The following is a 13,561-nucleotide window of genomic DNA, read 5'->3' on the forward strand; positions in this document are numbered from 1 at the left end:
CTAAAACTTTGCATCTTTTTTTTTTTTTTGCTGATCTCATTCATAATGTAACTTAATAACTCAGCTTGGACTATATAATATAAACCAGTATTTCTCAATCTTAGTAAACATTATGATGTATGAACTTCAATTCCCAGAATTACCCAGCCAGTATATAGATATAGAATATATGGGAAAATCTAGACATAAATTCACTAAGAAAGTTGAAACCTATGAAAAGTGGACAGACAGATTAAGAGGGTGTCTGTCGAAAGAGATGCATTGCAACATATGAGAGCAGAAGCAAATTAATAAAACAGCCATATTGTCTGACAGGCTTCTGCAATGAACTGGTCCTATACATTGCAAATACACTTCGTTTGAATGTTATGCATAGCCCTAATAATAGGAGCATTTAATATTCCATGTTTCCCAATTTTTAAAAAAAATCAAAACTAAGAAATAGTAACACAGATCTTCACTATCCTTGAACTGCAGATTAAATTCATCATATTAAAAAACATGTGGTGTCATGTCTACTTAATATAATCTTAAATCAGATCTTGCATCAGATCATAATACTGTGACATATTCTTTAATATACATTTTTACGAACTTCCCTATTTCTCCACAATTCAGTGCTACAGATAATTTTAATATTTAACACATAAAAGTTAAAATTTTAACTAAAAAAGAAAATATCAATACCTTTCTATATTTCTATTCTGCTTACAATACCTGACTCGGAGACTTGATTTAGTTAGTTCTGAATGCTCAATTTCTGCCTTTTTCATATTAAATATTTTCTTTATTGCATTTGCATCCTGTTAAAGGAAGTAAAAAAGGAATCTTTAAATAAAGTTTAAAAAAGAATATTCTGCAAGGATAGACTGATGCAGTAAGTTATCTTGTTTACACGGTTGGCTTGATTACAGACAAAAGTATGCTGGCTTGCAAAGTAGTCTTTAGATTAAAAATCAAAATAACAAACAAGTTTGGGCTAAAAGTGGGCTTTGATTCAACTTGTGGCATACTGGCCAAAATATTCCTAAATATTAACCTTGTCATTAGCATATAATGCTGCAAGTGGCATGGACTCTATTAAAGTTGGTACGATTCATTGGTAAAAAAATGTTATGTGAAAGCCATAATCATATTTATGATTAAAAATCACTATCATTTAATTTTATTTAATCCATACAGTGTGTAGAAATGTATTTAAGAACTTGTAACTGGAATCAAACATTTATCTTGTTATCTACATTAACCAAATAACTCTTTTAACCAACCTTGAATACTTGAGATCCTGGTTCATTATAAGTTTTGGCATTTTTAACTAATAGATCTATATCCTTGGTCATTGCATGCATGCTTTTATAGCTTCCATTCTACAAATAAAAGCAAATTTAAAAAATTGAGAGTTTGTTTTCACATTTAATAAGTATGATTTAAAACTTTGCTTTTTGAACTTCAAAGTTTTCCTGTCATTTACATAATCTATACAAACATTATGATAAAGTAATATATAATTAGAAATAAAAGCACACTATATAAAAGTAATTTTTACCATATAAATAAAAAGAACAAAAATAAAAAAGTTAAGAAAAATGTCACTAAATAAGTTCTTTCAGAAAACAAGAAAACAATGGTAGGAAACAATCTCTAAGCTAATTTTGTCCAATGTTTTGTAAATTTTTACAACAGGTCAGTAGGTTAATCCATACCGATAGATTAAACATTTCCATTATTTATAAATATAATTTTAAAACTCAGTACATTGAAAGTTATAATTAATCTAAGAAAGCTATAACCTAAAAGCAAACATGTAGCTTTGAATTTCATTACTCCAAACATTTCTTTTCAAAACTGCTTCACCTTCTGGATATTCACTATGTTCAAGGCAATACAGCCAAATTTATACTGCACCTGTATCCGCTGAGCGATGGTCTTCAAATCTATGGGCTCTTTAATTATTGCATAATAATCAGGATATTGCTGTAATTTCAAAAAAGAAATCCAAGTGATGCCATGTGAAATGAAGCATTGATCAATTAACTATTCTATGTCCTGTAGAGCTTTTCTATCTGAACTTCACCAGTGTATCAGTGACATACACAATCTTTGTACAGTGATGTTTTCTGCCACTGGTCTTTTGACTATGCTTTTTGATCACATACATTGTTTACCAGTTACCACTATATATACTTAGCAGTCAAGTCCCCCAGGCTTTGGAAGATCACTATCAAAATATCAATCAGGTTTTCTGCAGACATTTTGCCCTGTATTCAAAGGAAGGCTTCCTTAGTACAATTCAGAAGCTCCCCTTGCCATGCAGACTTTATAATCTGCGTAAGTTTTGAAACTGGAGGGCGGGTTGGTGATTGGAGGTTTCCTAGGAGGTGTCAATTAATTGGTTGCTGGAAAGGCACTGCCTTATATTGAATTTTGGAAGCTCAGAGAACCCTAATATGTACAGCAAATTAGCTCTATAAAACTGCAAGTTTCTACTTTGTTATTGTTATTCTATCATCTATCTATCTATCTATCTATCTATCTATCTATCTATCTATCTATCTATCTATCTATCTATCTATCTATCTATCTATCTCAGGCATTATCTGAGGACTGCTTCAGTCCAGCTATTTTTTAAAAAAAATCAAATAAAAAAGAAAAGCTAAAACAAAAGAGAAAAAAGGAAAATGATACATAGATGTTACATATACAGATTAATAAAATGAATCTTATACTAGAATGAAATGCAAACAAACCTAACAGGATAAATAACCCCCCTTCCCCTTTTTTCTCAGCTGCTAATTGACACTTAATATTTTATGCTACACTTGGACATCTGTGATCTATTTGGATCATTTTCATTTCTTCTAACCAATTCCTTTCTTCCCCAAAAATCAGTAGTTTAGCTCAACTTACTGTACAATATTTTGAATGTTAAGGGGATTGTTCCTGCTTAAATTTGGTTAGCACTCTACTGTGAATATATATAGCAGTCCAATTGTTATTATTAACAGGTAGTCTAAGAGATTGCCATACATACTTAAAATTCTGCAATAATATTTTTCCAGTAAGTCCCTAATAAAAAAAACCATGAATAGAAACTACTGTACTTGCTTTACTGTACTTGCTTTACAGAACAGTAAGCTCCTTAATTCCCATACTCCAGAATAACTCTGTCAATGAAGCCTCTATCTTCTCAGAATTCAATTAGATTGAATTAGACTTCCAAGATCCCTTCCAACCTTATGATTCTATTGGGTCTCATTCATATCATCACTTCATCCATACATTGGACCAGGATGTACACTGCCTCTAATTTTCCATAATATTTCATTCAGAAGAAGCAAATAACAAAGCAATTGATTATCCCCCCCACCTCCTGCCACTACCCATGCTGAAAGTTTTTATACATTATGAACAAAATAGTGACTTGGAGTAGTTTAGAGCAACAGTCACCAACTGGTGGTCCGCGAGAAAATTTTGGTGGTCCGCAGAAAAATTATTTGCATTTTTTATATTGCACTAAATTAGGGGTCCCAGCCCCTGGGACAGATACGTGCAACAGGAGGGGAAAAAAAACCTGAAGAGTTAAACATAAGAGCTTGTGTGATGCTAAAGAGAGGGGAAATTTAAGACAGCCAGATTTTAATTGTCCTTTGTAGCTTCTTGCCCTGCTTAGGTGATGTTAAGAGATATAAGGTTGGACTTCCTGTGGCTCCGCGAACGCCGATGGATACTCCTTCAGGAGCTCCAGCCCCGTGATTCCGTTAGCCGCTAGAACAGCGAAAATCAGCTGTCTAGCGGCTCGAAACTCTCCCCCAGGGAAAAAGGGGGAGAGAAGAGCAGAAAGGTCTGGGTAGAGCTCCCCTAGACCCCCAGGTTTTTCTTTTTAAGCCTGGGGTTTGCAGGGTGAGAGCTCCCTGAAAGTCCTTCAGTTGCTCCAGATCCGGGATGAGTCTGCTTTATGCAGACCGAGGCGTCGCGACCATACCAGCAATGCAATTTTAAGGATTATAAGCAATTTGGACTTTGGATGCTGGCAAAGCAAATCAGGAGAACAAAGAACGCAAGTACTGATCTTTAACTCCGTTTAAAAAGGGAAATAATGACGTCTGAGGGCGTGAAAACGAAACTTACTAGTGAAAGTGCTTCTTAACGCTTGTAACATTGTTAAAGCTACTGGATTACACATTAAGAAAAAGATTTAAAGTGGAAGCGGAATGGAAAAGACTATGGTATTGACTTCAACTAATTTACATTTCTAAATTGTGCGGAAAATAGTTGGACTTATTGACCTGATAGCTGAATAAATATAAAGTGAAGATTGAAATATGGCTGACATTAGGGCTGGAGGATCATTGTCTGGTGAGTCAGCAAACTCACAAGTTGTGACTGTAAAGGTTTTTCAAGAACTTTTAACTTTCTTGGAATCAATTGATAGAACTTTTCAAAAATATAACTTGGAGAATAACAATGATTTGCTGGCTGGAAAAGATGATGAAATTAACCAGAATAATGTGACTTTGGAGGATTGAAAAGCGGCTGTCAGGATTGAGATGGAGGTTGGCACAGCGGAAATAGAGGCTTTGGCAGAGGCTTCCATGCAACTAATTGAAAAGCAACAAGTAGACTCTTTACTGCAAACCGATAAATTTTATCGTGACAATTCTTGGTCTTCAGACAGAGGAATGAACTGATTATATAAGCAGGAAGAGTCAAAATGGGGGTTTCAAACCAGAGGAAATAATTCCAAGAAGAGAACGAGTTTTCAAGATACATCAACCTCAAATCAAAATTCCAAAATTTTCGAAAATAAAAGTAGGAGGAGGAGCAATGCTGAAAAAGAAAGAATTACTGAAGAAGAAGGACTGGAAAAAATATAGAAAGAAAGGAAGAATGGAAGATTAATTTCTTTTGAGGAGGATTTTAGTAATAATTATTGTTTTATTGAAGTAAAAAGGCTTAATTAGAATTGGATAGCTTTTTGAAACTTATTGAAGTATTAAAATGGTTAACTTAAAAGTTAATGGATAGTTTTTTTAAAAAAAAGTTTTGAAACTAAAGTTTACTGTTTCATTGAAGTAAAAAGGCTTAATTAAAATTGGATAGCTTTCTAAAACATTGAAGTATTAAAATGGTTAACTTAAAATTTAATGGATAGTTTCTTTTTTAAAAAAAGTTTTGAAATTTATATTTTGAAGAATGTCTTATTGATAAGAAGGTATGGAAAGGATCTTAGCAACAAATGTGAAATATATAAGAGAATTTATAAAAGAAAGGTTGATGAATAATTTTTAAAAGGGGAATTAAAGAGTGTGAGGGAGTTTTGAATCTTGTAGTAAGTTACTTTATTTTAGCTTACATTTGTTAAATGTTATACCCTGTTTTTGCTCTGGGAAGTCGGGTGTGTGTGTGTGGGGAGGGGGGATTGAAGGATGGTTGGGGATAAAATTGTTGTTGAAAAAAATTTTTTTTTTTACTAAAATAAAAAGATAGATAAATGTATTAATAGAAAAGTAAGAAATTTGGGGGGAATGTCACAATAAATGAAATGATAAAATTAAGATATGATAAATACTGGAGGAATAACAAGAAGATACAAAAGATGTACTCAGATGATACACTGTATGATTGATTAAGAATTGTATGTTTGTTGTTTATAAAATAAAAAATTATGTTGAAAAAAAAAAGAGAAATAAGATTAATAGATCCAGAAGGCTGAGATTTGAATGGTACACATAACTATGCTATGATAAAGTTAAAGAGCCTTGGTGGCGCAGCAGATTAAAGTGCTGTTAAGTAACACCAGCTGCCTGCAATTACTGCAAGTTCAAATCTCACCAGGCTCAAGGTTGACTCAGCCTTCCATCCTTTCGAGGTAGGTAAGATGAGGACCCGGATTGTGGGGGCAATAAACTGACTTTGTATAAAAAAGAACACCACTTTGGGGGAGGGGGGGGCAAAGCCCTACTAAGCAGGTATATACAAAAGTATGAAGGCTATTGCTTAACGCATTGTAAGCCACCCTGAGTCTCCGGAGAAGGGCGGCATATAAATTGAACCAATAAATAAATAAATAAATAAATAAATAAATAAATAAATAAATAAATAAATAAATTGACATTAAAAAGTTTCAACTGTCAATGGTTTTGTATTTACAACTCATGGAGAGATTTAAAGCTGACAAGAAATTGTATGGTTTTGAAAATGATAAAGTTACTTTTGAAATGGAACTGTGTACAAATAATGAACATCTTATTGCTAAAATGTATACACTTTTGTTAAAATCAGAACTTAGTTAAAAGCTGCATGATAAGTTGAACAAAAAATTTTCAATATACTAATTGATCAATTGGAAAACTTGTGGCTAAGGGAACTGAAATGTATGTTATGTTGTAACCTGAAAGACAATTTTTTATAAAATTATAAATACATAGTACTTATCCCCAGACAAATTGGCTAAAATGTATAAAGGATCTCCACATAGTTGCTGGAAGTGTAAAATTCTTATATCACCTTTTGCTGTCTTGCAAAAGAGTTAAACAATATTGGATGAAATTAGTAATGTAATTCAAAAAAATGTTTAAAAATCAATCTACAATTCAGTTCAGAAACTTTTTGTTAGGGTTTATGAATAAAATTTTGGAAAATTATATGGCATTTTTAATAACAGCAGCATGACTTTTATATGCCCAGCGTTGGAAAGATCCCATGATACTTACAATGAAGAAATTATTAATAAAGATGACAGAATTGGCAATGATGGTGGCTAAAGTTAAAATGGACATTATATTATAGCAGTTTTAAACTAAGAATCTTATTTATTTAGAAGTTGGGCGGCATTATTTGAATATATTTTCATTTTCTTTACTTTTTTTTAATACCTCTGCATTTCTATCCCTATTCTCTTTTTATTATTTATATCTTCTCTTGATTGTTATTTTATGTTGTTTTTTATCCATATGCTTATAAAATTTCATAAAACTAAGAAATGTAAAAAAATGAAAAGAAAGCATGCAACAGGAAAATGGCGTTTGCAGAGTTTTCCCCCCATGGAATGGTTTTTCTATTTTCTGCCTCAATTCAAGCTGTGCTTTTTATGCTCATGTTCAGATTTTACTTCTGCTAATAGTCTTGTACTGAAATTGTTTCAATAAAGTGTATCATCATCATCACCATCATCATCATCATTTATTGTTACTCACCACTTTAGAGGGAAGCTTCTGAAAAAGTTCACTAATAAGGTGGCCTGATGGATTTGTAGCTACAACTACTGCTTCAAGAAGTTGTTCAAGAATTTCTTTTAAATAACCTGGAGAAGACTGATACAAATATAATCCTGTAAGGCAATTTGCATAATGGAGTAGGAGTAAATGTAAATATTTAAGAATGTGACTAATTCAGTTATGCATATTTTGGCTTGGCCACAGGCCATTACAATTACAATGGGTATTGCACTGAATCAGTTATACTTATCGGCAAGTAGCAAATTTTATACTTACTATTTCAGAAATAGTCCCTTGATTGTCATGGCCTTCATCCTCGTCTTCATCATCGTCAGCTTCTCCCTTCTGAACAAATTCATTTTTTGTCCGTAGATATAAATCCCACAATTTGCAGGCAGCCTTATATTCAGGAGAATCTGGCTGTGTAACAGAATCAAAACAATATTCTTTGTTTTTAAATCAACAAGTAAACAAGGATACTTTTAATTAAAATAGGAAAGGTGGTTTGGATCCAGAGTGGGGGCACTTGCTTCATCTCTCAATGGCTCTGTAATCTAAGTAGGTGTTTGTCGCTAAAATATTTTACATCTAATCATTTTTAATAAGTGAAATATATATATAGGATTTCCTAAATCCTAAATATATATTTTAAGGAAATCACAGTTATAGTATTAATATCAGATAGAATATGTCATTAACTGCAATTATATTACAATGAGAATAAAAGCTACTTTGTCTAATTATCAGCTTTTGAGAAGCTTGAAATGACCTTTTCCACCTATTAACTCATGTAAATCAGTGCTAGAAAATATAACCCATGACTTTCAAAACAAAGCACTATCACCTTATAATAGGATTTTGCATTATTAAACAGCAGTTGGAAGTCAGCAGTTAAGACGTTCACATCATCATATTCCTCCATTTTTAACTTTTGTTGGATCTTCATTAAATCAATAGGCTGGGAAACTACTTCATAGTAATCTGGCTGATTTCTGTTGTAATAACATATTGAAAATGCAATTAACAAAATTCATAGTGCCTCGCAACAGGTGTTAAAATATATACTCTAGATTATTCTACTCAAAAGCTAGAATAGTTTTGTCAATTATATCAACAGCTACATCAGCATAATAATAAAATAATGGATTTCTGACATCAGCACTGTTCTCTAAGCTATTTTTATTACAGGAAGTCCTCATTTAACAATTGGGAGTGGCAACTTCACCGCTAAGTGACACAGTTAAGTAAACACCATGTTATTAACAATCTTACAACCTTATTTCTGCCACAGCTGCTAAATAAATATTCCCTAAATCATCACATGACCGCGACTTCCAATATTACAGCTGGTTTCTCCATTGACTCTGCCTGCTGAAAACTGTCTGTGAAGGATGCATATGGCAATTATTTGACCACAGGACACTATGGTGGTTGAAAATATCTGCCGGTTGCCAAGTTCCCAATTCTCGATCATGTGATTGCTGGCATGCTGCAATGGTTGTTAAATATAAGGGCTAGTTGTAAAGATACCAAGGAAAATTTCCTGCATCTCATGTCCTTCCTGAAGCTTGCAGAAGCCTCCTGCAAGGCTTTCCTGAATTCTCATAAGAGGTATGAAATATGAAAAGAGGACTCTGTCATTAGTATTTTTGCACCTAACACCTAACCATACACTTCTGTTGAAATGTAACAACCAAAACAGTTCCTTCTATTTATGAATTTAAGTAACTTGATCATGCAATTACAAATAAAAACATAAATACTAGGAGTACATCTAACATCTTCTTTTGAACCATTTTGAGCGTGGAACTCCCTCAAACATCCAGCAATAAGTACAAAACAGGTTGGCTGAAGTTTGAAACACTTCTAAAATGCTCCAAATAGCCTTCTTGATGCTCCAAACAGCAGTTTTGCAGTTACAGCTAGACATTTCACAAAGTTTTGCACTTAAAACATTTTATAGCAAATTGTTTTACATACTCTTCATAAATACTAAAACACTAAAATACACACATTGGATTATTTATCAACATCTCAAGCTTACCGTCTTTTGGGGGCCCTAATGAACAGTTCACATAAAAGCCTTCCTTGTTCATCTTTGTAATCTCTGATTGTGTTATATAATTCATGGCAAACAGCAATCTAAAATAGTAGGGCAACAGAAAAAAATAAAAGTACATTTACAGTGATATTGAGTATCTGTATAACACTATACTTCTAATGTTCAAAACATTTCATGTTTCAAAATCATGTGGCATTTTTCCTTTTTAGAGATGAGCCAGCAAGAACAAAGGACAATGCCATATAAAATTTCATAACATACTGAAGCTATAGGAGAGATGGGATACATTACTATTTTCTTCCACAAAAAATTAATTTAAAGAAAATATGATGTTTTTTATGATGTCTTCTACTCATCAAAATTTACTTTGCAAATTTAAGAAAGTGTGGTGTGTGTGTGTGTGTGTGTTTCAGGTATTTTTGTTATAAATGGAATCGTATGCTATGACCTCTAAGAAACCTAGGATTACTTAATTTGGTCAGTTTAGCCAGTTGGAAAAGGAGGACCACCAATGAGCTAATAACAGAGTTGTGACCAGTAACTAAGCATGGTGAAACATGACTTAATAACCTTTTTTCTTTTATCGCTTCCCAATTCATATCTGAAGTAGTCTTAAGTCATCCTTAGCAATTTCATTGTCAAAGCTGTGTTTGATAGGCTCCCTAAATCATCAACAAGCTGCCGGTTTCAACTGCAAAGTCTGTGCACAAAATAAGCACTTATAACAGCCAAGATCAACTAAACCAAACCAAACTAACCTAAACAAAGAAGTCCTGTTTTATCTGAGGATAGGGTGGGGAAAAGGGACTTTATTTGTCTGTGAACATGTTAATCAATTTATATACAAATACAATTCATTTACTAAAGGAACATCTAAAGGAGAAAAATCTACTTTTCAGGAAATGGGCTTCTGCCTTTTGCCAGCTTATGTGCCAAAACAGAGTTTGCCCAGTATGGGGTGGGGGGTCTGCACTCCCAAAATGGGCAGGGATGATTTTTCTTAACTTATTATTTTATATTATTATTTAAAATAAAGTTCATGGTTATTTTATAACAAAACTAAATATTTTGTTTTTCTGATGCTAGAAATACTGCTAAGAAAAATAATCAACACCCTTTTTAAAAAAAATCAGCAGACATCCCTATGACACTGAGAAAAATCAGCCCAATATAAGAAGATGGTTAGGAGATTTTAAAAATCTTAAATGTGGAAGTTTTCCCTCAACTGCACTAATCTCCCACCCCACCACCACACCAAAGTCTGAAGACTCTGACCTTAACAACCCTGGAAAAGCTGTCAACTTCAAAGAAGATGGTGCATTGCATCACTTATAAACTGCAAGTAAGTGTACAGGAAGTCGTCATTTACAACTCCAAAATTTATAATCTAGTGATTATAGTTATACTTATATAACTATATAATTAATTAATTAATTTTTAATTAATATAAAAGATGTAAAAAAGATGTTGAGACTCTAGAAAAAGTGCAGAGAAGAGCAACAAAGATGATTAGGGGACTGGAGGCTAAAACATATGAAGAACGGTTGCGGGAACTGGGTATGTCTAGTTTGATGAAGAGAAGGATTACAGGAGACATGATAGCAGTGTTCCAATATCTCAGGGGTTGCCACAAAGAAGAGGGAGTCAAACTATTCTTCAAAGCACCTGGGGGTAGAACAAGAAGCAATGGGTGGAAACTAATCAAGGAGAGAAGCAATTTAGAACTAAGGAGAAATTTCCTGACAGTTAGAATAATTAATAAGGGGTTGGACTAGAAGACCTCCAAGGTCCCTTCCAACTTTGTTATTCTGTTCTATATATAGTGTAGTTATTATTTCTAGTGATATAATAGAGTGTTGCTTTTACACAGTGACTAGGATAGAAAGATAGACATTTATGGGTATTTACAGGATCAACTGTTGGGAGGTTGGAGAGTCTTCTCCGTTTCCTACTTGGACCTGGTGTGTTTGTGGAATGGTGACCATCATCAAAATCTCCTCCGCTGGCACTGCTAGAAGGAGAGGTAGCCCTTCGCCTCTTTGAGCTCATGGAATCCAACTTCTTCTATAATAAAGAAAAATGTTCTTAAACTTGGAAGGTTTCAGGTAAAGAAAACATAAGATAACAAGACAACAAATCCTAACAAATCTACAATTCAATTATTTGAAATAATTTACAGTGTGTCTTTGGTACGCCGTGTATTTTGAAAAAATGTGGCTATTCTGATAAACTAGCTCCACACCTATTCACACAATGGCCGCCACTGTGAGCATGACTAAGAACAATGATGAGACACACCGATAAGGATCTATTCCCACTCCCTCCAGCTCACTATAGGGAATTTCTTGCATACAATTTTGTGGGCTTGGAACATGTCTGGAAATAATCTTCTACCTTTAGAAATTTTGTTTCTAGATAACGTCTGGACAATGCATAGCTTCTTTAGATTCACTTTAGATCCCAGAATTCTGGGAAAATGGCCATGCTGTGTGGAGAATACAGACAAGTTTGGGAAAGACTGACATAACCTATATTAGGATATTATATTCATGGTTTTACTGTCAAGCAATCATTGTATTAGCGAAGCCCCTTGATGACAAAATTATAACAAAATAAATGGTTTTCTGAAGGGACTGAAACATTTCTATTTCTTAAAGAAATATTACCACAGCTGATATGTAGCAAACATAAACAATTGTAATTTATTTTTACAGTGTGTGTGTGTGTGTGTGTGTGTGTTTAAAAAAGATAGACATCAAGATACACATACATACATACACAAAACAAATATCCTTTTGGCCACCTGACAGCTTTCAAGGCAATGTACAACATTAAGCAAAAATCAATTACAACCAAAATCTGTTTTGTGCCAACACCAAAGATCAAAAGGATTAGTTCCAATTGTGACTGAGGAATGAATGTTCAATTACAAGTGAATCGTGAATTAGTTGCTGAATTTAAACGTACAGTAATTACAGAGGCTATGTAATTACTATGATCATATTTCCCATGGACTATATTCAATATAAGAGCAACTTGTGTCCCGAAGTACTTTCATTTGTTATATTTTTAAAAAGTATATATTTATGTTAAGCATGGTTTTGAAGTAGGCATGCAAACTTTATGCCATAGAAGCTACTGTGATTTGTGTAATAGTGACATGAAGTGTCTTAAGAGAAAAAGTGAAAGGATCTAAAATATTAGTGCAAAACAATCTGTTTGCTAAGATAGAAGTAAATGCTTCTATCAGAAGATTGCAGTGATATTATACAATCGGTTTAATACATTAATGTGGACATAGATTAAGTATTGAAAACAAAATATAAAAGAATCCTTTAGGTAAATAAGGTTCTTATATTTTGCCAGTATTCCTACGAAAACTATTATTTACTTGAAGACAAACATTAATTATAATGTAATATAAGTACTAAAGATCAACCAAGTTTAAACGAAGCATGTTATTTATTTTCATTTAAATCACAAAGCAATTATTTCTTATTCCTCCCAAACAACCTCAAGTCCATATGGAACTAGTTGATCTGAGCTGAAAAAGCTGAATCTTAAACCTGAAATTTACACAGTACAAATGCAGACTAAGAAATTATCAGGAAGAAGTAAAGTGATAATTTGTTTGCAATTTTAAAGTGTGAAGTGATTCATAAACCTTCTAAAATTTCCTACTCATTTAAAAGCAGAAAAATAAAATAAAAAACCTCTTATTATCCCAGTCAAGTTCTTTTAATAAATTTTAAAATGTAAGATTACTATAATAAGTTTTCCAAGGGAAACAAATAGGAAATTATGTTTTCCAATTACTTTATTTACAGAAATATATTTTAAGAATATATATTTTGTCTAATGTAATTGCGTTAATACATTTGCACTTCATATCTGATAAGCAAATTAATGTACAAATTCATGAGATACATGAAAAAACAGGACTTTTACAAATCAAATAAAGGTAATCCTCGACTTACAACAATTTGTTTAGTGACCATTCAAAGTTACAACGGGCACTGAAAAAAATGACTTATGACAGTTATAACCTTTCGAGCATCCCCATGGTCAGGTGATCAAAATTCAGATCCTTAGCAACTGATTCATATTTATGACCATTGCTGTGTCATGTGATCACCTTTTGCGACCTGACAAGCAAATCAATGGGGAAACCAGATTCACTTAACAACCAGGTTACTAATTTACCAATTGCAATGATTCACTTAACTGAGGCAAGAAAGGTCATAACACGGGGGAAATTTCACTTAACAAATGTCTCACTTTA

General features: G+C 33.0%; 1 protein-coding gene across 30 annotated transcripts in view; it reads right to left on the minus strand.

Annotated features, from left to right (window-relative positions):
* PBRM1 (polybromo 1) overlaps positions 1 to 13,561 on the minus strand; it is a 60,575-nt gene that overhangs the window by 40,822 nt on the left and 6,192 nt on the right. For 12 of the 30 annotated variants that reach the window (XM_034439040.3, XM_087887750.1, XM_087887749.1 and 9 more), the window contains 8 exons: positions 11,188 to 11,343; positions 9,262 to 9,359; positions 8,062 to 8,209; positions 7,494 to 7,637; positions 7,197 to 7,313; positions 1,906 to 1,974; positions 1,269 to 1,367; positions 688 to 803 (listed from right to left, as the gene is read on the minus strand). In XM_034439040.3, the coding sequence (XP_034294931.1) occupies positions 688 to 803; positions 1,269 to 1,367; positions 1,906 to 1,974; positions 7,197 to 7,313; positions 7,494 to 7,637; positions 8,062 to 8,209; positions 9,262 to 9,359; positions 11,188 to 11,343 (947 nt within the window). The remainder of the gene's footprint in view (positions 1 to 687; positions 804 to 1,268; positions 1,368 to 1,905; positions 1,975 to 7,196; positions 7,314 to 7,493; positions 7,638 to 8,061; positions 8,210 to 9,261; positions 9,360 to 11,187; positions 11,344 to 13,561) is intronic. The other 18 variants (XM_060688398.2, XM_060688397.2, XM_034439067.3 and 15 more) reach the window with 3 other exon arrangements.

The sequence above is a fragment of the Pantherophis guttatus genome, chromosome 2, assembly GCF_059756535.1.
Source record: "Pantherophis guttatus breed Tessera chromosome 2, ASM5975653v1, whole genome shotgun sequence".
Lineage (NCBI taxonomy): Eukaryota > Metazoa > Chordata > Lepidosauria > Squamata > Colubridae > Pantherophis > Pantherophis guttatus.